Raw genomic sequence first — 25,597 nt, forward strand, 5'->3', positions numbered from 1 at the left:
CGAAGCAGGCGGCGTTGACAGGGCGGCGGAAACGAGCCGGGCGAACAGCAGGTGGCGGCGGCGAGCAGGGGGGACAGCATGCGGGAGGGAAGGCGGCGAAAGCGAGCAGGGCGAACAGCAGGCGGCGTTGACAGGAGCAGGGCGGCGGCGGCGAGCAGGGCGAGAGAGAGAGAGAGAGAGAGATGGGGGGCGCAGGCAGGCAGCGGGAGGGGCGAACGGCAGGCGAGCAGGGCGAGAGAGAGAGAGAAAGATACTAAGCGGGAGGGGCGAACGGCAGGCGAGCATGCGAACGGCAGGCGAGCAGGGCGAGAGCGGAGAGAGAGAGAGAGAGAGAGAGAGAGAGAGAGAGAGAGAGAGAGAGAGAGAGAGAGAGAGAGAGAGAGAGAGAGAGAGAGAGAGAGAGAGAGAGAGAGAGAGAGAACACAGAGAGAGAGAGAGTGTGTCCACGTGCTGTTCAGCCCTGTGCGCCTGCAGTCCAGCCTGTCCAGCAGTCGATTGCAAAGAGAGAGAAAGCCCGCGTACTGCAGCCTGACTGCTGCGGTCCAGCCAAGGTTGATGTGTACGTACTGTACGTAATGTACGGTACGTATTTTTACGTTGTTCCGTACAGATAAAATTTTTGTGTACGTAAAAATACGTACCATTGTAAAAAATATCAATCTATATGGCATTTCATATCAAAATAAACATAAAAAGATCCAAATACATTTTAAATTGTGAGAGAGACCTACAAGACAATCTAATAAGGTCTTTGCTAATACGCATTTGATTAGTAATCACAAAACCCTTGCCGCATGTTGTAAAACTTGTTACTTCAGAAATCAAACATCAGATACCAAAACCATTTTTCAATCAGATGACAGAGATCAATCTTCAATCACCAATCACCACTCTTAGAAGTTAGCTCTATATAAACTGATGAATCAGTGTTCACACAACAAAAGTCTCGACTCTCATCCATGTCAAAAGGCTGCAAATGCATCAAGATTCAAAACAAACTGAATACAATGCACATACTACATAGCAAGCTGCAACACTACATCATAGAAATGTCCTCAAAAGGCCCATAAGGGCTAGTCCAGAGTCTAGACTCCACAATGAAACATGATCTAAGAGTCAAAACTCCTCATCGGATGATGATGATGACGATGCACCAGAAGAGAGCAAGTCCCCATCTGTCAAGACATTGCCCTCGTCGTCATACTCAGGCTCTGCCATCACGGGCACATGTGATGATGTGAAAGATGTATCATGAGATCCATGTGCTACATCATCATCTCCTGGCTCACTCTGAGTATGAATGAGAGTGACAGCCTCATTCGCCCGAGTCCGCTGCGTACGAACAGGCAGCTTCCCCCGACGAATGCTCCTCCGTCTAGCGCTCTCTGAATCTGCAGCCTCCTCACGCAAAGGTATCGCCAAAGCCCGTGCGCGTGACCTTGTGACACGACGATCGATGCTCTCCAACTCTCTATGAAGGAGTCGTATAATATCTGCCTGCTCGTCTCTGACACGCTGCTCCACGTCGCCCTCAGTAGAGGTTGGCACCATCTTCACATGGGTCGGATCTGCCTGTGGAAAAGCAAAATCCGACAAGTCAGAACCACAAGAAATGACTTATATTGAAATGTGTCAAAAGACGTACGACAGTTAAAACTTAAATATACCTGCTTGGGTGCCCCCAAAGCATGATAATCTCGCACGAGCTTCATGTTAGCTCGGCAATACACTAATCGCTCCAGCTGAGCGGTACTAAGTCGATTGCGGATCTTCGTGTGAACCAAGGAGTAGGCACTCCAATTGCGCTCACAAGCACCAGCAGAACAATCCTACGATCACGAATCACGATACGATTTCGGAGTCAAAACCCTTAATGAATCAAACTTTAAAGATGGATGCAATTGTGAAAGAGTCAAGAGTACCTGCGAGAGGATTCGGAGAGCAAGATGAGTCAGCTTTGGAAGACCTTGTCTTCCATAGCTCTGCCACCACGTGAGAGGAAATTTCGTCGCCTCCTCTCTCAAAACCACCGCTCTAGCAAAGGATGGTCCTAGATTGTTCATAAAACTCACCATCTCTACATCAACCTCAAGTTGCTCATCCTCGTCGTACATTATGTTGATGTACTGGTCTTTCTGCGTGAGCAGAGTGCTCTCACTAAACAGCTCTGGCTTCTTGTAGAAGGGATGAAGCAATGCAGCCATCCCATGAATGGGACGGCTCATAAATGTCCATCGCCGCTCTACAATAGCCAGGATGTCACCACGGCTACAAATTGACAAGCCAACATTCCAACAGTCATTATATAATATAACTTTAAACATATTGTTCATTGTTGCAATGTGCATATTATTTAATATTAATATAATCAACCAAGAACAATATCCAAGTGTACACTCACTGAGACTCCGTCAATGTCGTACAGGTGGCAATATGGCGCTTCATCTCCATGAAGAGATGATAGACCAGTCCAAGAGTAGAGCCTTCCATATCTGTGATTCGGAGGAGGACATGGATAGGCTGCAATGCCACCGTCAAGCTCTGTACCTCTGTCCAAAAGGCCTCGTCAAGCACTTTCCGCTGAATGTATCTAGTGGCCTCTGTCTGTGCATGGTGCATAAACCTCCATTTCGGGTCCACCACAGTTTGTAGTAGTGGGTCCCGCAATCTAAAAAGCCTCTGCAAGACCAAGAACATATAAGAAAACCTGGTCTTCGAGGGTCACACCATATCAAGTGCACTATGGCTCCTGAAGATGGCCAAAGCCTGATGTTTTTTTCGGAAAAATGTAGTAATCTTCATGGCATCTGCAACATTAGGTTGCACCCATGGCAACTTTCCAATATCCTCCATCAGCAGGTCCAAGCAATGTGCAGCACAAGGAGTCCAAGCAATGCGAGGAAACTCTGCCTCGACCAATTCACCCATACGCTTGCAATTTGAAGCATTGTCTGTCACCACTTGGACCACATTCTCTGGCCCAACATCCAAAATTGCCTGTCTGATGTGGTGATAAATAAACTCAGCACTGATGGATTCTCCTGCCTTTCCTGCATCCACAGCCCGCAAGAAGTATGTGCCAAGACATGAGGACACCAAAATATTGATAATGTGTCGTCTACGCATATCACTCCAGCCATCAGATATGATGGTGCACCCAAAAGACTGCCATCCTGCCTTGACAGGTACCAATGCCTTGTCTATCAAGGCTTTCTGCTCTTCAAGCATCGTGGTACGCATTTTGTTATACTCCACCCCGGACCACGAGTCTGTGTGGCCAACCTCTGCTATGGCCCTCACCATTCTCTTCCATTGATCAGTCCTCAGTACATTGAAGGAGATGTTGCACTCCACAAGAGTGCTTGCAATCTCCATCTCAGCCACTTTTTGTCTCTCTTTCACCCACGAAAGAGATGACACACGTGAAGGCAAAGTACTCTGTCTCAGCACATGTGCATCATCATCCTCATCACCCTCCTGCATGACACGGGCCCTCTTTCTGCCCCCTGTAGACTGGCTATCCTGTGTGGAAGAATCACCCATCTCCCCCACAAGCGCATCATGAAGTGCATCTTGAGTGTGCTGGCTGCCCCTTACCTTCTTTGAACCCTTTGCTGTTGATGAATTCTCAGCAATGAGCTTGTCTCTGATATCCTGCGGCACCTGCTTGCACCCACCACAATTGCCGGTGGTGCCAATACCTGTCAAGTGTATCACGACACGAGAAATTGTGCTCGTGAGCTCGAAGTTGCAATACTTGCACTGCCATCTACGCGTGCCAGAACCAGCTTGGGTCGGCGTATTAATAACACGGATGACATTCGTGTGCTCCTGCCAGTAGGGGTTGCATGGCTTCGGCATATTGGATCCTGGAAGCTATGTGACACAAACAAAGAGAGAGAAAGAAAGAAAGAAAGAAAGATTTTATTAACGTCTTCCAAAAGACCGAACTCGGCCTATGAGACAAATCGGAGTACCTGTATGGGGTATCCTCTGTCATCCCAACAAAATGAAAAAGTACTGAACAAAAAAAAAAGCTGAATCTGGGTGTGCGGGGGATGGAGCTCTACTACTAGGAGAAAAATGCAAAGCTATATGCATGGAGTATACAATCATGATATGCAACCTAGCTAGCTCCATCCTGTACCATAATGGGGGTATAGAATGGTATACATCAGTGAAGGGGGTGTCCACAGCTCCCTGAAGAACATGCCTGGGTGTGCTCTGAAGCGAGCCAGTCGCTCCGCACCCTCTCTGTGAAACTGAGCTCTGATCTCTGTCATCTCTCTCTGGTATAGGCGTGGTGTCCGAAAGCCAGGTGCCCTCTGTCTCCTGCGGGCTCTAAGTGTCTCTGCTCTCTGGAGAGTAATTCCCTGCCGTGTAGGGGCTGGGAGGGGGATGGATCTCTGAAAAAATGCAGTAATCTGTGTCTGTCTCCCCCCCTCTGGAGCTGTCTGAGCAGAGTACATACTCCAAAGGAAGAAAGAGAGAGAGAGAGAGAGGGAGAGCGTAGAGCATACTCCAAAGGAGGAAAGAGAGAGAGAGAGAGAGAGGGAGAGGGACCCCGGACTCGAGAGGGAGTGAGAGAGAGACGAGATTAATCATGTAGTACATTGGCAGAGAGAGAGAGAGAGAGAGAGAGAGAGAGAGAGAGAGAGAGAGAGAGAGACAGAGATGCATCATGAGGGACCAAGGCCATGAGCGAGAGAGCGTGTGAATTACCTGGTTGCAATGTGCACAGTGTGCAGAGACGGAGCGAAACAGAGCGCTGTAGGCGAAACAGGCGAAATTCCAAAACAAGGCCAAAATCGCACGGTGAAGGTCAAAAAGGGTTTTTTTTTTAAAAATAAACGTACGGATGGATCCGTACGCGTACGGATCCGTACAGTACGTTCTGTACGGTACGGATCGATCCGTACGTACGTACGGATGCAACCTTGGGTCCAGCACACGTGCCCGCCTTCCCTGCAGCCCGACAGTCGCTAGAGAGGAAAAACCCGTGTTGCTGCCTGACCAGCCCTCCAGTCTTTCCCACGAACAAAAGCACTCTTGCGTGGAGCTGCAGTCGACTTCTTCCAAAAGAAGACTCCCCCCAAAAATAGCGTAACTCTTCCCCAAAAGGGCCACGACCTTACAAAGGGTGTTCTTTTATTTTTAAAGGTTTCAAACATTTTGTCCCCTTTTCCACATGGGGTTATATAAAAAGAACCTTGTTAAAACCTTGAGTCCTTTTTTAACTCCCAAACTGATGCCATTCACACTGTCCACCATGTCAGTGTGCACACCTGCATACTATCAAGAGAAAAACATAGGGTCGTGAGTTTTCCGGACAGTGTGTGAAACACTGTTCAAGACTAATGAGGGGACCAAATTGGTGACAGAATACTAGGAAACATGGAACATGAGAGGAAGTATTTTGTAAACTTAACCCTTGTAGACCCATACAAGAGTGTGGTTCTATGCATTTATGGTTTTATACCTTCCATCGTAGGAAAAGGAAGCAATTTAAAAAAAATAAGGAGTTATATTAAATGGAAAATTTGGAGTTGTCCAAGGTTTATGGACATGTTTATAAAGCACGTCTTGTTCAAGATTTCATTTATGGTATTGTGATTTATGTCTTGGGATCATGTTTTATCTATGGCCAAAACGACTAAAACTATCTGTGGCCGAAAAGCTTATAACCATGTTCTCTGGAAAGCCATCTTTATGGCCTTCAACAGCTGCTGCTGCATGGGCTGAATCTGGCCGTACCTTGCTACTGAGTTGAAGACTGGTTGTAGCTGTTCAAAATACTATTGCTATCAGTTGTACCAAGCTGTTGTACTTGCTGACACTTGTGTACTAGGTATACCATGGCCTGAATCTTGCCATGAGACATGTATCAGTGAAAGATGACAAGGACCAGTTCAAGATTCTCCGGATGCAGGCTAAGAACATACGGTATTTTCAGAACTTTACGGTATGTGGAATATGATGAGGAGTCATTGTATTCTCCAACATGTATATGGGGGATAATCTGGCCATCTCCGTCAGGAGAAGAAAAGGCCCTCATTGCTTGTTCTTTGCAACATTTATCCAGGAGTATATAAAATACTCCTTGGGGTATCGGTCCATTATGGCTTCAGTGCGGTGTCAGATTTCTAGTTTGTGCATTTTCAAGTTAATGCCTGTGGATTTTGTGCTGTGACTTTCAAGTGTTCAATATAGCTTATAAATACCTTTAGTGTGCCGAAAACCTCAAGTGTGGTTACACCATCTTAGTGTTTTATACCTATTTGGAGGGTTGTAACCTACCTCCACGCAGATGACTCTTGTTTTTATTTATATAACATCAATTTTTTTCATAAAAGGTAAAAAAGTAAAATACTCCTGTCACTAGTGGTGTTAATTCTGCTGAATTGAGCTGATGGTAAACAGCTCAACGAATAGAATATGGAGAGTGAGACACACAGAGTTCAATGATGATGTCAAATTTCTATTCTTAAGGTGGATAAAATACTACTATCCAAATGTTTGGAGTTATGATTCAAATACAGTGGTCAAGGTTTAGTTGGATATGTTTTTCTACTTCTTTTGTTTAGTTCTTGAATCTTCAGGTTACTAGTTCTATTTGTAACTGACATGAATTTACTCTCACTTTCTATATGATCTTGTTCAAATGGATAAATTTGTTAGGTGTTGTTAGTGGTGTTATGGGTGATTCTTTTCAAGTTATTGATAACATTAGATGTTTTGTGGGATTGCCATGTCTCAGATGTTTTCAATGAGCGAGATATCTTCAACGCTTTTCAATGAGAACCCTTGCACATTTGGAAAGGTATTATTTCTTGGGGCTATTGATTCATGTCGTAATCTAGCATCCACATGTTCCTTAGTTTAACCGAGATGGAGTTCAACATGAACTAACTAATGCTATCTATAAGATACGTCTTTCCTCATCTGATTTCCATTGCACGCTCTAAGGTTCAAGCTTTGCAAGTAAACTTTTTCACAATGAGCGACCTCTATGGAGTTGTTTTCACTTCTTTGTTTCTAAACCATGGGAGAATGAGATCGTGAAGCAAAGTTTTATGGACCTTTTGATGTGTGTAATCACAGCTTATAAGCTACCCAATTAGACATAAGCCCCAAGATCCATGGCATGGGAGATGCCTGTAGAGTTTTATTGATTATCCACGTTTGGGTGCAGACGGGTGGATTGGTTGGACTCGCCCGTGTTTGGGTAGATACAGGTGGAGAGGCACGTTGGCCTGTGCCTGAGTTAGGAGTACTGGAGTACAAGCTTGGAAGATGAGAGATTGTTCCATGAGCAAAGCATCACTAATAGCATAGCTGCGAGCATCTGCTATATGCAACATCAATTCTGTGGGCATATAATGCTTCAAATACTTAAAGAATATGTCCAAAGACTTCACATCAGTCAATAAAATTCCAGAATCACTAGCACCTCCTAAAGAGACTTTCATGGGGAATCAAGAAGCTGCTTCGCAGCTTCTTCTTTCATGAAACTCAACCGATTAGATTCTTTAAAGTTATTTGTGTTCCAGGAACGAGTTTGATCCTATGATCATCAATTTTTACAAGAAGCAGTCCATAAGATAGCTCAAATGGAAAAACATCTAAAAATTCAGCAAGCAACTCATACAGTATACTCCGCTCCTTTGTATCTAGGGATGGTACCCTTGGGGATATTTGCAATAACCAAATACATGGCCAGGAATTTTTTTTTCTGAAAAAGAGACTTCTATTAAGTATAAATAAATATACAAGAGGGAGATTTCAAATTAAACAAGGGGGAAACTCAACCAATCCTGTACCTTGTGCTGCCGGTCCCATATGAGTGGGAGTGAAAAAGCCCACACTCTCATAAATTGGATGCACTTTTTCTCCATGGCCCTGGAACATCCCTGGATTCTGGCCCAAGTGGCTATGAGGATGTGGATGGTATCACTCCAAATCTTGCAAATACACTGTGAGTAATAAACCAAAGTGCCCTCAATGGCCTCAGTGCATCTAGCCTTCCAAATGTGCTAGGCTCTGAAATACTATCAATAATCTCCCATGCACTGTCCAACCTATGTGCTGTGGGGATGTATCTTGACTCTGGCTTGTCCTGAAGATGGCATTGCCAAGCAACTCCCTGACTGATCTTAAATGACCAGATCCTTGACGTTCTCTTCATATTTGAGCTATGGGTCCGTCGGTGTCAGCAACATGATAGCACCAAAAGAAATGTAAGCATCCTTCCTCATCCTTCTAAGGAGATGTTCTATCGTATCCAAATTCTCTGTGCTTCTGAGCACTCCCATAAGCCATGGTAGACTGTCTCTGAAGCTCCTGCAAATCTCGGGCATGCTTGGCTAACACCTACGACTGATCTCCACTGGTTGGTGGAAGGCCCCAAGTAGAGAAATCCAAATAAAGGAGGATCACTGAGCCAAAATCCCAGAGACTTGGGCCAATTAATGGTGGCTCCTGTTACCAAACAAAACAACTCCAAGGCTTCCCGAAAGGCACAAAAAACATGTGAGGCCCTCCAAAAACATTGCGGTATCATTTGCTAGCTTTGAGTCCAATAACTCTTCTGCTTTACGTAGAAGCAGAATGAGGCCCGAGACTCCTGGGGTAGCCCAAATGAACCTGCTCATAGCCTCCGCTACTATGAAGTATAGTAAGAGAGCTAGCAGGAAATCTGAAAACGCGTACCACGTCCCCCGGATTCCAAAATTGTGCTATGGGCCATATAGGCATGAGACCCCTCTGATCCAATCTTGGGAAAACCCGGATGGCAAGGGGTTGCTGCCTAGATTTTGCCCACTCTACAACTTCCCAAAATGAGATGCTGTTATCAAATATACTCCTTGGAGAAACCCTTTTGTGTGTGTCATGAATAACCCTTTGAAAAACAGGCTAGAACCTCATACTCAATGTCTTAGCTAAGATTTTATATGCAGATCCAAGTAAAGTGATGGGCCTCAACTGCTTGATGTTGTCTTATCCCCACCTTTTGGGATAAGGTGGATAAGACCATCCGGGGGGGCATTGTACCTATATGCCACATGTCCTGTAAAGCAACAATGATCTCACCCCAATATGGTCCCAAAACTGTATAAAAAAGGATGGGGAGAGACCATTATCCCCTGGGCATTTTCCTTTTGAAAGAGCTTGCTTGCAATGGATGTCTGAGCTCATCTTTCGAGAAAGGGGCATCCAATGAGAAACACATCATCTGTGATAAGTTTGGGCATGCACTCCCAAACTTTTTGTTGTGCAACATCTCTTGTGGAGAGGAAGCAAAACTTGATAAAAATCTGATGCAATACTCTTCATCTTAACTTGCTTAGTTTGAATCTCTCCCTGTGAGTCCTGCAAGTATCTCACACATTCCCTACTATGGGTAGGCCCATGTGCTGTTCGTTGCTTGGAGAACCAAGAAGGAACAGGACCAAAGAAGGGCTCGGATATTTGAAGATTTTATCAAGGATCAAGCCATCAAAGCCGAAAAAGTGGAAGGTGCTAAAGCCTATCTTATGGCCAAAGGAGTCACGATTGCAGAAGTATCTAGAGCTACCTGGTCTATTTCTCGTGGAGGAAACAGGGAGGCTATTCCCAGGCCTGCTTTCTCAGATTTAGCTTCTTCAAGACAGGTGAGGGAAAGAGCGAAGGAGCACTGGCAAGATGGACTTCAAGCCGGGAGAGAAGAGAGTCAAGTTTGATGCTTTTCATGGAAAGCAAGATACACAAAAAGCATTCTCTTTTGTTAAACAATTTGATGCCGCTTTTGGAGGGGATGACTAGTCCGAAAAAGTCAAAGCTTCGAATGGTTCGCATACATTTGAAGGATGTTGCCTTGAATCGGTGGCTAAAAGTGGTACAAGAAGGGACCAAGCCGAAGATGTGGACTGACCTAAAGACTATGTTCAACAAGAAGTTTCTGCCCGCAAACTTTGAAGCAGATGTGCAGAAGTTATCAGATGAGGTAAAGCAAAAAGTTGGTGAGAATGTGGCATCATACCTTAACAACTTTTCAGCAGTTTCTTTGAAGTTTACTTCTTATACTCCTATTCCACCACTAATGGAAATGCGAAAGTTTGTGAATGGACAACCAAAGCTTATGCAAGCAGTTTATATGGCTGGTCCAAAGTCTTTGGAGGAAGCTCAAGACAAAGCTTTGCAAGCCACTCAAAAAAAGCTGGTACAACTCATGTTCGTGTTTGGTACGTAGGTCTCGGCGAAGCCACCGGGGTCGGATCACAAGGAACAATATAGTTCCATGTGACCATTTGAAGCACATCTATGGTCTCATAGACCCCACCCCATCATGTGGGAAGCCTCTTTAAGATAGAACTCGATCATCTCGATAAACAGCCCATTTGCCAGAGTTGTGTGCTTCCATGAGTATCATTCTGAGCTTCCTTTGCTTCACTTGCAGGAATGCCTTCAAAACACCCAATGGGTCTATGAGACCGAAATCAGTACATTTGCCGGCCTTGTGTGTTTCCATGACATGTATTATTCCAAGCTTCCTTTGCTCCACCTGTAGGAAGCCTTCAAAAGACCCAACGGGTCTACGGGACCAAAATCAGTACAAGAAGTCCATGGAATATTGAATCATGGAAAAGACATGTTAGAAATAACAAATAATTATCCATCAACATTAGAGTGTGCAAAGGTGCAACAGTAAAATCTGGAGTTACATTTAGCTCGAGTAAAAGTCAAATCTTGGTGCTCAGTTTTACGTAATTTTGGTACCTATAGAAGGCTTATCAACTAAAGAAGAATTATGTTCTTGCTTTATGCTAATCACTTGTGTTCATCTCTCTTGCTCATTCTCTTATGTTAATCTATATGCTTAATCATCATTCTTAACCATCGCTTCTTTCCACCCAACCACCGGTTGCCCATCAAGAGCCGAGTCTCAAAAGAAGAAGGATGGGAGTGGGGAGAAGCCTCCACTATTTCGAAGAAGATTGTCCTTCAAGCAACATGAGGAATACACCAAAGAAGGGAAGTGTTTCCAATGTGGAAACAAGGGACATATGGCTACAAATTGTCCTGACAAGCCAAAGCAAGAAATTAGACAGATCGAAAGATCATAAGATTGACATCTTGCCAGGGAGATTGTCAAGAGGAGATTGCATTGGAGCAGTCTTGTACCATGAGGGCTATGTTGTGGTCTATGAAAGTCTTTGATGAGGATTTCAAGGATTGTATTGGAACAGAACATATAATGGAAATTTTGTGACGTTTCTTGTCATCAAGGAGGATTCTTTTATGAAGAAAACCTGTTTATGATTAAACAAAGGATTTGAGGCCAAAAGTAATCAATGAAGGCCATTACAACTCAAGCTTTGGAAAGCAACTCGCCTAGCAGATAACAGACATTAAGCTATATATTCGAGAATGTTTGGTTTTTTCAGATGGACAAGATTGGCAGACAAAAGTTAAAAGGATTATTGCACCCATTGAATGTTCTATGGGAGAGTATTGCTATGCATTTTGTCTTTGGATTGCCAAAGTCTTGAAATGGGAATGATGGTATATGGACCTCTTTAGGAAACCAAGAAGATCTACCATGTATGTCATCGGTTGGACCTTTCAGATCATGGGACGACACATAATGCCTTCCTTGATAGTTTATTGGAACCATGTACAGGTTATCCCCAAAAGATCTAGTATTGGAGGATCCACTAGGGGTGGAAGAGCCAGAGTAGATTGAGTTTCATTCTGTGAGAAAAAGAGGAAAGACAGTGGTTAGAAAGTTTCTCTTGGAATTCAAGAATTATTCGCTATTAAATGCCAAAGAAGTACTTCAAGGACTATCCAGATATACTTCGAGCTTATGAGGAAGTGGTTGGTCCAAACGTATTTGAAGTATAGATATAGACGTCTTGCGATCAAGACAGATTCAAGAGGGAGGGATTGTGCCTCTATCCTCTTCATTGTATATATATATATATTGGACTGGAATTGGTCATTATTTTGCTTATATAATGGTTACTTGGACATGCTTTAGTTTGGGTGGCAAGAATACCCAATAGCCCAAGGAGCAAGATTTGTATTTGGGTGGCAACAATGCCAGATGACCCATTGGACGGCAACGATGCTAGAATGAGATTTGTATATGGGAGGCAACGATGCTAGATGACCCATTGGACGGCAACGATGCCAGATATCTTGGACTTCACAATTGGGTGGTCATTGCAACCAGATGGCCTAGATGATTGTATTGGATTTCATAGACAGGCGGTCATTGCGACTAGATGGCCTAGATGGTTGTATGGGATTTCATAGTCGGGCAGTCAATGGGACCAGATGGCCCAGATGACTATTGATGAACTCTCGGTGGTCCAAGTGACCAGATGGCCTTGAGCGAATTCTCGGGCGGTCCTAGTGACCAGATGGCCTTCAGCGATAGTCAGAGCGGTTTCCCTCGGGAGCCAGATAGCTCAGCACGGTTTCCGATGAAACCACACAGGACAATCCATGAACAGAGGATCATTACTTGTGCATTGCATACTGATGTATGTTTGAATTTCTTTGACTTTCTGTGATATTTTTTATGTGTGGACAATGCTTGGATTTATGACATGTGATAGTCCACTGGGCTCCAGACTACTTGGCCAGTACCTAGAGTAAGTAGACGCGAATGTTGGCTAGCAACCCCTATCCTCCTGGCCACAGGAAGATCTTCTTCTTTCAGTACGAGGTGGGCGTTGATCCAGTGGAGGATCAGCACCTCACCGTGGTCCCGTTGTGGCTCCCTGCTCTTCCTTGGTCTTATTGGAAGCTCTCAGCTTCCATAGGGGCATCCTTTTGCTAGGTTTTAGAGGTACTGCCCCTCCCGAGCTCTCCCACCTCAGCTTCCGCTGCTGTCACCACCACTTCTGATGGTGTATCCTGGGTTTTTTGTGCTAGTTCTTGATACATCAACTATTGATGATCATATCATGCTTTAGAGGCCCGACGGCTCTCACTTCTGTTAGAGGATGGAGATTGCAGGCAGACCTGACCAATATCGGATTTGTCATCGACGACAAGGCCACATTGCTAGAGATTGTCCTAGATCTTGAGAAATTCCTTCCAGGGCTCCTCTAGGCCTCTGATGATGAGCTTACCTATAAGGGCTCTGCTTTGCACAGAAAGGCCGCCTCTATGGTGAGGCTAAATGATGAGTCTCCAAGCCAGCTTGGGCCGTGATGCTACACTCATTGGGAAGGAGAAGATCGCGCACTCTTTGGGGTGGACGGTCTAGAGTGATATAACACCATGCAAATGCGAATGGGAGCCACCGTCTCCTCAAACATACTAGCCCCTTCGACAGGAAGGCATTGGAAGAAATTGTAGTCAACTGGCTGCCCCAGCACCCTATGGGGGCCGCCTGGTGACTCTGGAGAGGAGCCCACACTAGAGAGGCAGCGGTGGTCATCTATACGGGTTCCGTAAAAAAATGGATCAAACGGCGGACTGAGCTGGCTGCTGTCTCTGCTCCGGGTCAGGCGTGGCCAAGGGGCGGTGGGAGTGCTTTCGAGAGGTGGAAAGAGAGGGAGGGGGGGGGGGGTGTTTTCGGGAATAGTTGGAGACCAAGAAAGCAGACTATCACGGGAAATCCTAAGACGCCAGCCAAGGGTCGGACGGTAGGTCGAAGCCGTGATGCCACCTCGCATAGAAGGCATGGGCTGTATGCAGTGCGACGGGGCTCAACTGCATGATTTTGTCCGAAGTTATAGGAGAATCGAACTCAACTCAACTTAGATATCTTACCTAGAAGGCTTGCTTGTAAACAGGTCCTTGAATTGTCTGCGTGCTAGGCGGCTACCCACAATCTTCTTGCAAACCAGGGTGGAAGCTTCCAAAGATGCCCTTTAGGTCCGCTTCTGAAAAAAGATCGGCAAGGGACGGTGACGGAGCGGCTGCCATGGAGTCTTCTTGGGGGTTCAACACTAGAAGAGGCCGAAACTTGCCAAGAGGAAAACTGCCTGAAAGCTGAAAAGCTGCCTTGAAGAAGCGCTGAAGGGGGGGAAGTGAGGAGGGGACACGAAGAGCAGGAAGGTAAGGGGAGGCTCAAATGAAGGAAAAGGAGCGGAGGAGGAGCGGCCTGCGCGAGGGACGTAGAGGTGAGGGAGCAGAGAAGCAGGGGTGGAAAGCAGGGAAAAACACCAAAACAGGGGCGCTGGATGGGGGAGGAAAAAGGGAGAGCAGGGCGCTGAAAAAGGGGGGCAGCACGCGGGAGGAGGAGGGAGAGGCTGATGCGAATGGGGGCTGGAGGGTGGGCGGGAGGCGGAAGGGGGGCAGCATGCAGGCGAGAAGGATGAAGAGGGTGACGGTAGTGAGGGGGAGGCACATCGCGCAGAAGGCAGGGTGCAGGTATGGGGGGGCTCACAGCTCTGCGTTGTGTAGGACCTACTAGGCCAAATATTAGGTAATATTGTGTGAAAAGCTTGTATTAAAGAAGCACAAAAGCTATGTCCCCTATCACTGAGAAGGAGATAGGTACAGTAGGAGATTCTGCCTTTTCATTAATGGAGGAATAATGCATGGATTTGAAAGGTTATTGCATAATAAATTTGGCTGGTAACTTTGGTACTTAGGCAAAATGGAGGAATAATGGATTGATTTGATATGCTAATGCATAATTAATTTGGCTGATAACTTTGCTACTTAAACAAAATGCAAAATTGATCTTCAAATGCGTGTCCACTATTTAAGCAGGAACTTAGACAAGGGAGATACAATAAGAAACACACGGATGACAAGAATGTATTAGAAACTTTGGCACATTTGAATGTTCTCCCAGAGTCTTCCACATCTGCTGGTGCCACTCTGCTGTCTCCTCGAACTTTCGAAGAACTTCTGAATGACAAGCATAAGGTACTTTGTGACAATGCCCTTGGATACTTCTTGAAAATAATTGTTTGCATTATCTTCTGTTGTGATCAATTTTGTAGATTCCAAACTTTCACACATCAATTGATGAAAGCTATTATTGGTAATTTCTTAGAGATTTCTTCGGTAAAACCCTCTCTTGTGAATCTCATTTTAAAGGTCATATTTGTGTGGTTTGGCTCCGTGGTGTCCTGCATACAAATGATTACAGAGGAAGCACCTTCCATGACTGGATGGGTGCAGGGCAAATAGGTGAGTACATGCCGATGGCAATGCCAACCCACATGCTCATGGCCTTGCTGACCCATATGTTCATTGCAACTTACAATCTTCATTAGGTGTCAATCACAGTGATTCTTACAAAAGCAAGGCAAAGTGAAAATAATCCCATTTTTGCAGTTTGATTTGGTACCCATTTTGAAGATTGCTCTGATGCGAATGGTGACACAAGAATCTGCAGTGTTGATGGGACAAGGAAAACATGAGGATGCTTTAGCACTTGCTCTTGAGGCAATAAAACAGGGTCAAAAAATTTTCTATCCAAAAGCTCCTTTGCAACTTGTTCCTTTATATCTCCTTGCAGTGCAGGTGATTCCTTGCAATTTTTTAGTTTTCAATCAAGAGCTTGAAAGTTTCAAGTACTGAGTCTCTAGCTTATGATGTTTATGTTGTAATACAATGTTTCTCAACTACAAAAGACCTGTCCAACTTGCTCACTGACAGACACTTCATTTCCTCTTTGTTACTTTCAGTGGTTTGTATATGACAGTTTGTGTCATTTTACAGAGTGCTCCATGCTAGAAATTTGTGCTCCCGCTTTTTTCTTTTCTTTTTCTTTTTTGCCTTTTTCCACCCTCCCTTCCTTTCCTCCGCTTCCTTGCCTGCCTCTTCCCCTTGGTTCGGATTGCTCCTCATCCGGGTTCAAGTCGGCCTTTTTCTTCGATTAGCATCATGGCTAATCAATCTCCCTCGGCCGGGCGAACCATTGTTTTTTCCGAAGCCAAGCTCGCCGTCCTCTATGCCGAAATAGAGAAAGACTCCAAAACAACACTCATTGCATTGCCAGAATCTTTGGATCTGACCCGTCCCGTCTCCAAGCTTGGGATTGGGTCTTGGCGGCTCTGGCCTCCGACCTCGCTCCACACTTTCGAGATGTCAAGTTGCTTGGAAGAGGTTTCTTCCAAGTGGATTTCATTCTGAGGATGCAGCCTCAGAGGTTTTGAAGGGCAGCCCTTTGCCATTGGGCCCGAGGAAGATATTCTTTCTTCCCTTTCCCCGTGTCCGTATCTCTGACTCTCTTTGTCTAGATGCTGACATCTCCCTTGAGATGAGAGAGATATGGAGAAACTGTGACGGTCCTGATCCTTGTCATAATATTGCGCTAGCTCTTGAGAGGACCAGCCATCATTATCATAGCACTGCCCTGTCCAAGAAGAAGGAGGCTCTGGACAAGAAGAGAGCTATTAGGCGTAGGATTGCTGCTCTTCAGAGGGAACATGAAAAGCATTCAAATGCGTCTTGGATTACAGACCTCTTGACCATAGTTAGAGCAGAGCTGCAGTTGGCCATGGACAAGAGGGCCGAGTTCGCGTTTCATGCGAACGAGGCTTTTTGGACTCAGATGGGTGGCAGATGCAACAAAGAGTTTTTTTTGCACACAGGCCTTCCCATAGCAGGGATTCTGCGAGGTACTTGCAGGATTCACAAAGTGAGGTTTAGATTGAGCCTGATAAGGTGAGGGGTATTGCTTTAGATTTTTATCGGTCTTTGTTGATTGCAGAGGTGCCCTCTCTTGAGAGAGATGTGGCACGACAGAAAGTTTGGTAGTGCATGCCCAGGCTCATTACAGATGCTGTGTGTTCTTCCCTGGATGCCCCTTTCTCGAAGGATGAATTCCTTCACGCACTGCATGCTCTTTCCAGTGGTTCATGCCCAGGGGACGATGGTCTTTCTCCCGCCTTCTTTATTCTTTTTTGGGATATATTGGAGATGCTATCATTGTTGCCCTTTAGGAAATGTGGTTGTCGGGTATGATGCCGCCATACCTCACGGAGGGGCTGATTCACCTTATCCCCAAGAGTGGGGACAAGACTGACATCAAGCAATGGAGGCCCGTCACCCTCCTTGGATCTGCATATAAAATCTTAGCTAAAGCCTTGAGTACAAGGTTGCAGCCGATTCTCCAAAGGACTATCCATGATACCCAGAATGGGTTCCTCTGAGGAAGGAGAATAGTTGATAACATCTTTTCTTTCTGGGAAGCTGTGTTGTGGGCAAAGTCTAGTTAGCAGCCTCTTGCCATTCTTTTGCTTGATTTTGAAAAAGCTTATGACAGAGTGGATTGGGATTTTTTGGAGGGCACTATGGCACACATGGGGTTTTCCCAAAACTGGATCAGAGGGGTGTCCTGCCTATACAGGGAGGCTCATAGCACTGTTTTAGCCTTTTGGGGGGGGCGGTGAGCGTTTTCAGATTTCCCGTTCCGTGAGGCAGGGCTGTCCCCTCGCCCCTTTACTGCACCTCATTGTAGCTGAGGCTATGGGCAGGTTTCTTCGGGCTGCCCGTGGTGTTGTAGGTCTCAGGCTGCCTTTATCCATGGAGGAAGAGTTTTTGGACTCTTAGTTAGCAGATGATATGGCGTTGTTCCTTGAGGCTTCACATGCTTGTTTATGTGCTTTCCGGATAGCCTTGGAGGCCTTTTGTTTGGCAGCAGGAGCTACTATCAATTGGCATAAGTCTGTTGGTTTTTGGATCAGTGATTCTCCTCTGCAGATTCGGGTGCAGATGTTGGTTTTACTTGGATTGCGAGAGGATGCTCTGCCAGATACCTTGGTTGTCAGGTGGGCGTTGACATCTCCCTTGCACAACAGTTTGCTCCAGTGCTCTTAAGCATTAAAAGCGAACTTCATCACTGGAGTAGGAGGAAGCTTGACTTGGCCTGTAGATCTTTGGTGGTTAACCAAGTTTTGCTACCCACGGCTTGGTTTATCGCTTCGTGCTGGATTTTTCATAAGGGCTGCATTGGCCAGCTTCGTTGCCTTATTCGGAACTTTGTTTGGTCAGGGCTTGATGGAAATGCACACACCAGGGCCAGAGTTGCTTCGAAACCATTATCAGGCCTAAGCAGAAAGGGGGAATGAATATCATTGACCCTGAGGTGCAATGTAAGGCTTTGCTTTGTAAGCTTGTTGTTAGGGGCTTTCTTCCAAGCACTGGCAGCAGATCACGAAGTGTGTCACTGTTCGCGGAGGTGACTGGACACTCAGCTCACGCTTTATTTTTTCGGATGCAGCTCACTGCTCCCCTTTATCCCCCCTGGTTAGGTCCCTCCTACGGGCGTGGGACTGCCTGAGGAGTTTTTGGTACACATCGCCCTGCGTTCAGCGGAGGAAGTTAACCGGCAGCCCATTCTGTGGAATGATTTGATCTTAGATGTGCATGGTAGGCCTCTTGGGGCAGCTATGCATATTCTTTGGATTGGCTGGGAGACCCTATGCCCCACAGTGCTGGCTTGGAAGAGGCTTCAGAGCCTCACCGAGGTGCAGAGATTGGATTTCACGCAGCATTTGAGAGGCTCTAGCTGGAGGATTGCACAGACACATGGAGAACCAACGATGCTAACATCAATAGAAATCAAAAGAAAAATGATGGGCTTGCTTTCCTCCAAGTTACCCAAGTACTCACAACTCAATCACACTGCCAAAAACAACAAAAAACAACACATGTTCCATTATTTTCTTCGCACAACAGAAACCTTATCCACTCTTTTCTTCACACAATCTTCACCCAAAACAGAGAACAATGAATGTAAACATGCAAGGAAGGAGTCATGAGTGCTCAAAGAAAAGGGAAGAAGCAAGATTGCTTCCTTGGCGCCAACGCCAAAAATGTTATGGCTTGGTTTTTCCCCCTAAAGAACTCTCAAGGATTCACTTAAGGAAGGAAACATGTGACAGCCATCATGGGGATACTTACCTTGCTTTCAAGCTCAAGATTCCCATAGCCTCTAAAAGCTCCTCCAGGGGTTGCTAGCTCCACTCTTCTGAGGCTCACCTCTTGCTGTCACCAAGAAGTTGTTGCACTGCCTTGCAAGGACCTCTCACTCTCTACACGGGACACATATACTAAGAATAACAAGCTAATCCTTGCAACTCTCTTTCTCACCCACACGAGCAAGGATCAACGAGTACACAAGAGCTCAATCAGCACAAAGGAGGATTGTGTCTTTGCATTATGAGAAAAATGACTTATATATAACTGGCCCTTATTCACACTAGGGTGTCCAAAACTTAAATAAATGACTTGGCTTGATGTACATGGTCTATGGTTGAGAAGATGACTTTTTTTTTTTTCGAGAAAAGATCCTTTCATTAGTTATATAAAAAACGCCCGTAGGGCTACAAAAGATCCTCTCTGCTCATAAGAAAACAGAGCAGAGAACAAAGCAAGGCAGCCAGGGAGACTCTCCCTAGGTGCTGAAAAGTACAAGTATCAGTACAAAGAACTGAGAGGCTATATCATACAATAGGAGGGGGAAAAGCCAAACAGGTGGCCTGTAGTGCCAACGGGGGGACCCCGCGTGTAGGGTATAGAAGGGGCCGCTGCGCCAAGTGGTGTGAAAGGCCTGGCGCCGCAAGATCGCCTCATCCGAGTCGCCCCGGATGCGGTCATACTGTCCTCGCAGGGTGTGGATCAACTCCTGCCAGATCCCCCGAACAGTCTCTGCTGGTGGCTCCAGTCTCCCCTCAAAGGCCCTGAAGCACCGGGCCCTACAGGTGAACCATATGGTGAGGCTGCTGAGGAGCTCCCATCGTAGATCCCTCTCCTGTGTCTAGCCGGCGGACGAGAAGTCGGGTGAAGGAACAAGGCGAGGGTGGCCCCTAATGAATCTGATGGCTTGGCTGTCGTGCTCCGTCTCATAGCCCATAGCAGGCCCTGACGAAGTCGACCAAGCAACGGCACCCCACGTATACATACCCTCTGGAGAAAGGGGGGCCAGAATGCGCAGCATCCGCAGCCAAATTTGTTGCGCTTGAGGGCAGTCCCATAGGCAATGTCTCTGTGTCTCCCTAGGGTGGCCGCATCGGACGCAGCCCGCCGGAAGACCGCTGTAGACCAGCCAGGTGCCAACTGCAGAGCCCCTGTGGGTGACCAACCACTGGAAAGTCGAGATCCTGCCTGCCTGTCGACTAGCCCAGATCCTGGTCCAAAAATCCTCCAGGAACTCCTGAGAGAGTCCCTGTAGCCGCCAGTGCCTCGATGCAGCTGGAGAGACCATCCTCCTCGCCGTCAAAATATGTCGCCCCAACCGAACAGTATACTGGAAAAAGGTGATCTCTGTGGCCTCAAGGGATGCATAAGGATCATGCCACTCGTACTCGCCTGGGTCCCACTGGAGCCGGGCCAAGGGCGCGCTGCATATGCCCATATGCGCCAATCAGAGTCCACATCTGCAGGGTATGGGTCAATATGCCACTTCCGAGAAGCGACGGCCACCACCCGTATCCTCTGAAAGATGCACTCTGCAACCAAAGGCGACTCCACCTCCACTCTCTGAAGCCTGCCCTCATCCTGGATCTCATAGTAGAGGCATCTGCCATCCTCAGTGCAAGCTCTGATAGCAATCAGGATCTCCAACTGAGTAAAGGCTCCCATCCACCGTGGGGCCACGGGCTCGAGAGGCGTGAACCACTCCTCTGTGCGTGCCTCCTGAATGTCATCGCTCATAATCAACCCCCCTCTGAAGTGACTCAGCCTCTCCACCTGGATCTCCTCTGGGAGACTGTAGAAGGCCTGCCAGTCTCCAAAACTACGTGTTGGGCCTGCCGCCAATGGTCCCCAGGCTAGACGAGGTCGAGAACCCGCATATGACCCTGCTCTGTGCGAACCGATGGGCTCCAGATGAGCGGCTGTCTGGCCCGCTCCTCATCATAGAAGGAGGTCTCTGAGAGAGCCCCGGTCTCAGCAACTCCCAAGCTCTCAGGATGCTCAAGGCAAATTTGTCCTCCCATCCTCTTTTGAGGCCTGTCCTCCTCATCTCTATGAAGATCCATCGTATCTCTAGTGCCTAAGTGCCCCCTGCTGGGGGAGCCCGAGCTTGCAGCCGCTGCAAAAGAAACTCTTTCCAAGGCTCAACGCCTGGAAGCAGCCCCTGAACAATAAGCTTCCCCAATAAGGCTCTACTCTGATCAACTGGATCTATAATGCCCAAGCCTCCCTGGGCCAACGGAAGTGTAATAACTGCCCAAGCAACCTTTGCCCGGGCTGGCTGACCATCCCGCCCAGACCAAAGAAAGTTCCTGATCAGCCTCTGTACCTGGCTGATACAAGAGCTCGAGAAGATCCAGCAAGACGTAATGTACCACATGGTCGCTAAAAGCACCTGATTTGCCACACCACCCTCCCAGCCAAGGATAGCCGAGCTGTACTCCAATACAAAAGCTTCCTCCGAATGCTCAGAAGAAGCGGGGCAATTTGCTGCTCCGGTGACAAATCTAGTCCAATCTGGCATCCCAAATATCGCACTGCTGTGCTAGGAGGAATCCATCTAAAACCCGGGTCTAGGCTCCATGCCGGAGTGGGAGCGCTACTGATCCAAAAGGCCACTGTCTTGCGCCAATTGATCAATGCTCCCGAAGCTGCACTAAAAACCTGAAGCGACTGCTCGGCCCGCTGAAGATTGGCCTCCTGGCCATGCAAAAATAAACTCGTGTCATCGGCAAACTCAGCATCGAGCAGGTCCTCCCCCCGGACTGGGAGCTGGAGTCCTCTCAAACCAACCTCCTCTGCCGTCAGATACATGCTCATAGCCTGAGTAAAGAAGAGAAAAAGAGACGGGGCGAGAGGACACCCCTGACGGACTGATCTGGTCAACTCAAAACTCGGCCCCCGTCCTCCTGCAATCAGCACCTGGCTACGAGCTGTGGAATATAGAGCCGCCACCCCTCGAATCCAACCTGGCTCAAAGCCCAGGCGAAGCATAGTGCCCTCTAAGAAACCCCAATCGACTCTATCGTATGCCTTCTCAAAATCGAGAAGCATCACGACCAAGTCCTCACCAAGAAATCTAGCTCGGGCCGTCGCCTCCCAGAAGGTGAAAAAGCTGTCAAGGATACTACGCTCCTTGACGAATCCTGTCTGGGTAGCATGAATCAACTCCCCCAGGAAGGGCTGGATCCTCAAACTCAAGGCCTTTGCTAAGACCTTGTAGACAGTATTGAGGATCGTAATAGGTCTCCAATGCCGAATATCATCTGATACTCCCTCCCCCTTGGGGATAAGAAAGATCAAGCCCTCTGAAAAACTTTGTGGCATCACCCCACTGTCCAAAACATACTGAAAGCCCCTGCGGAGGCCTGGCCCCAAAAGGTCCCAATAGCGCATAAAAAAGGCAGGCGTCAATCCGTCCTCCCCTTGGCAACTATGGCGCGGAAGGGCCCTCAAGGCCTCAGCAAGCTCAACCTTTGAGAGAGGCTCACCCAGAACTGTACGCATACGATCTGTGACCCTCCTCTGCACATGGGCCCACACAGTCTATTTGCAAGCATCCCGAGCCTTAGTGGCTGGCTCCGTTGCTAGCTGGTCTCTATAGAACCTAGTGGCAATGGCTCTGATCTCCTCGGGCTCAGTAGCTACCGATCCATCCGGTCTACTAAGCTGGCGGACTCCTGCTCGAGCATGGCGGGGCCCAGTAATCTCAAAAAACTCCCCAGTCACTCTATCACCAAGCTGCGTCCACTGAGAGGCCTGGCGGCGATAGTAAAACTCATGTCTCTGCTCTCCTGCCTCTCTAACCTCCTGGCGTGCCTGGCTCAGCTGGGACGCCACCCACTCACATGTAGGCTGCTGCTTCTGAAGGCGCTGGAGCGAAGCAAGGCTACGTCTCAGCCGACGCTCCCGCTCGCGAGCCTCTCCCAGCCGTGTCAAGGCTGCAGCGTGCAAAAAAGAGCTGAGCTCGATGAGTCCCTGGGCACACTGGTCTGCTGCATCGTGGTCAGAGCTCTGACTATCATGCCATGTCCTCTCAATGTCCTCAGCGAGACTAGGATCGGTAAGTACCCTCTCTGGGATCCTCAACTGCAAGCTGGTCTCCCGTGTCCTCTCCTCAAGTGTCAAAATAACTGGTGCATGGTCTGAAAAAGAGGTGCCAGCGAGAATGCCAATGGAGCCCCCTCGCTCCCCTAACCTGTCGCCCACATAAAAGCGATCAATCCGTGATAGATTAGTCCCTCCCTGCCGGCGATCCGACCGAGAGAAACTAAGACTGTCCTGAGAGCGGGAGAAGGCCTCATGCTGCCATGTATCAGTGATCCTCAATGTCATGCAAAATCGCTCCCAAGCTGCAAGCTCCGTACCGTGCACTGTAACATGACTGCCTCCCACCCTATCGGCCGGGTCCTCAAGCATGTTGAAGTCCCCCCCCGACACACCAATGTGCGGCCTCTGGCAATGCATCCGTAACCTAGGTCCAGAACTCTGCTCTGGCACTAGCATGGTTGGGCGCATAGACATTGAGCACGCCAAAGAGCTCATCATGCGTCCTCAGAATGAGATACTGTGCTCTACCAGGCACAATGATCCCGTGATCCACAATGGCCCGCCGCCATACATCCGCAATGACCATACATACACCTCCCTGCCCACCCAAGGGGCCAAACCCTGCAGACCAAAAGGTGTCCCATCTACCAGGCATCATCGAACCATATCTCCGGATCCTGCTCTCACCCAAATGGTGCTCCTGCATCATCAAAATATCAATAATGCCCCCAACCAGGCATCTCTGAAGCTCCTGCCTCAAGCAACCACGATAACGTATATAATGTGCACCGCCAAGGCCCTGTACATTCCATGAGATGATCCTCATGGATGACCTGCTGAGGTGGATGCTATCTCAGCCGTACGGCGGGCCTTCGCAAGCGGCTTGGATGGAGAATAGTCCCCATCCGAGCGGCTACGAATCTGCCCACCCGGTGTGCTGCAAGAATCTCGGATCAGGCGCCAGTTGGCTGTGTCCCATGGCGATTGCCTCCCGCTCAGACAGAGCACCCTCGTGTATGCATACATATCCAGGGTTGCGTGCTAAGTCTAACACTATGCGAACGACCAAATGTCGAATCCCTGAGGCATCCACACTCCCGGGATCAATGAAAAAATGAGCCAACTCCCATAGTCGGGCTATCACATCTGTCACCTCCAGATCGCTCACATGGTGAGAAAACTCAACTGCCTAAGTCTTCAAAGTGCTAAGAGCGAGCTCCAGAGTCCACTCCCGGGCGCATGGGCCACAGAGAGGGAATGAGAAGGCCACCGCTGAATCAAGTGCCTCCTCCCCGCGGGCCGGAGGTATCACTACATGCACTCTGATGGGTGCTGGCTCATGGGGGCCCTCTGCTCCAAAAAGCCGTGTGAAGGAGTAATCAAAAGCCTCCGAGCGCTGTCTAGTGTCGAGACGACTGCGGATAGAGGATATCTGTGAAGCCCGAATCGGCATGGTAAGTCTCCTCTGCGGTGCTCGAGCAAGGTCGGTGCTCAGAGCCCTCCGGACTGCAGGTGAACGCCAGGGGACTGCCAAGGCCTCCCGAGTAGTTGAGGCGAGTGGGGGGGGGGGGGGGGAGAAGGGGGTGGGGGAGGAGCCGCTGCCGAAACCGGAGCGGGGACGGGAGGAGGCGAAGGCGGAAGCGAGGCGGAAGGGGGGGACGGGGGAGGGGGGGCTGGGGGCGAAGGAGGGGGTGCTGGCATCTCCTGGTCCTCAGTCGGCACTGGGGTCTCCTCCTGTAGGGAGCAAAGCTGTTCCTCACGGGAACCCAGTGATGTTGAGACTGTGGCTGTTGCTATATCGGTCTCTGGGCGTGCTGCTGGGGCTGTCTCCCTCGACGGCGCCCCTTTCCAGGCTGCCACTCCGAGGTCTTGGTCCCGGAGGTTGCCTGCCGAGCCGCATCTGTGGGCGGGCCATCAGGGGCCTGCTCTGCTGCGGTACAGGTCGGGGTCTCTTGCGAGGGCAGGCAGGCCTTGGCCAGGTGGCCGACCTCTCTGCAAATAAAGCACTGGTTCGGGAGCCCCGAGAACTCCACTCTCTGATCAATCCATCCCCCCCCTATCCGAGGTAGCTGAATGACCTTCGGAAGGGAAGAGATGTCAGGAACCAAAACTCTGACCGAAGGTAGCCCAGCTGCTCTAGCCACCAGTGAAGCTGCAGTGGGGCCAGTCCCGAGCACCGAGCCCACCAGTGCTCCTAGCCTCGAAAGAAGCGGAAGGTACTCGCGGCGGAGTCCAGGGAAGCAAACTGTAACATGGAAAAGGCGCTCTCCCTGCTCGGCCGCTGCTGGGTCAAAGCCATGCTGCCAAGGTCTGAAGAATGTCCGAGCGCCCCTGATGTCAAGGGGACTCATGGCTAGGGCCTGGGCCATGCTCTGGGCAGTCTCGAACTCGATCTGGTAGTGTCCACGGCCCAGTAGCTGAACGTCCAGGATCTTGCCCACATCTGCAAGAAGGCGGGCTTGGAGAAGATCCCGGATCTCCCCTCTGCTAGGGCGAGTGCCGACTATACGGCAAATGGTGGAATGTGCCTGGAGGCGTTCCACCTCTGCGGCGAGGCTCGCTTCCTCTTCTGGCGAAAGAGAAAGCCTGATGGGGGTATCCTTAGGGGCGGTCGAGGGGGCTGCGGAAGAGTCCCTCTGAGGCGGGGCGGGAGGAGCCTCCATCAGAGTCT

The 25,597-nt window shown here is 48.4% G+C and overlaps 2 protein-coding genes and 1 pseudogene across 6 annotated transcripts in view; 1 reads left to right on the top strand and 2 right to left on the bottom strand.

Annotated features, from left to right (window-relative positions):
- Positions 1 to 25,597, top strand: part of LOC147609672 (uncharacterized) — a 106,798-nt gene that overhangs the window by 31,391 nt on the left and 49,810 nt on the right. For 3 of the 5 annotated variants that reach the window (XM_086787760.1, XM_086787761.1, XM_086787757.1), the window contains exons 2-4: positions 6,758 to 6,820; positions 14,713 to 14,874; positions 15,289 to 15,477. In XM_086787760.1, coding sequence (XP_086643886.1) covers positions 6,758 to 6,820; positions 14,713 to 14,874; positions 15,289 to 15,477 — 414 coding nt within the window. The remainder of the gene's footprint in view (positions 1 to 6,757; positions 6,821 to 14,712; positions 14,875 to 15,288; positions 15,478 to 25,597) is intronic. The other 2 variants (XM_086787758.1, XM_086787759.1) reach the window with 2 other exon arrangements.
- On the bottom strand, positions 961 to 2,348 carry LOC147609673 (uncharacterized). The gene is made up of 3 exons (XM_086787860.1): positions 1,923 to 2,348; positions 1,668 to 1,829; positions 961 to 1,572 (listed from the first exon to the last, which is right to left on the bottom strand). The coding sequence occupies exons 1-3, from the start codon at positions 2,346 to 2,348 to the stop codon at positions 1,117 to 1,119; spliced, it is 1,044 nt and encodes a 347-aa protein (XP_086643986.1). The 3' UTR covers positions 961 to 1,116.
- LOC147609674 (uncharacterized) lies at positions 2,398 to 3,871 on the bottom strand (annotated as a pseudogene).

The sequence above is a fragment of the Cibotium barometz genome, chromosome 51 (assembly GCF_041138505.1).
Source record: "Cibotium barometz isolate CiBa-2024 chromosome 51, ASM4113850v1, whole genome shotgun sequence".
In the NCBI taxonomy this organism is placed as follows: domain Eukaryota; kingdom Viridiplantae; phylum Streptophyta; class Polypodiopsida; order Cyatheales; family Cibotiaceae; genus Cibotium; species Cibotium barometz.

Coding starts and splice junctions, on each gene's coding strand:
- LOC147609673 (XM_086787860.1), bottom strand. CDS start 2,348: ATGCACATTGCAACAATGAACAATATGTTTAAAGTTATATTATATAAT. Junction 1,830..1,922: donor CTCTCCGAATCCTCTCGCAG/GTACTCTTGACT, acceptor TCGTGATCGTAG/GATTGTTCTGCTGGTGCTTG. Junction 1,573..1,667: donor CTTTGGGGGCACCCAAGCAG/GTATATTTAAGT, acceptor GCTTTTCCACAG/GCAGATCCGACCCATGTGAA.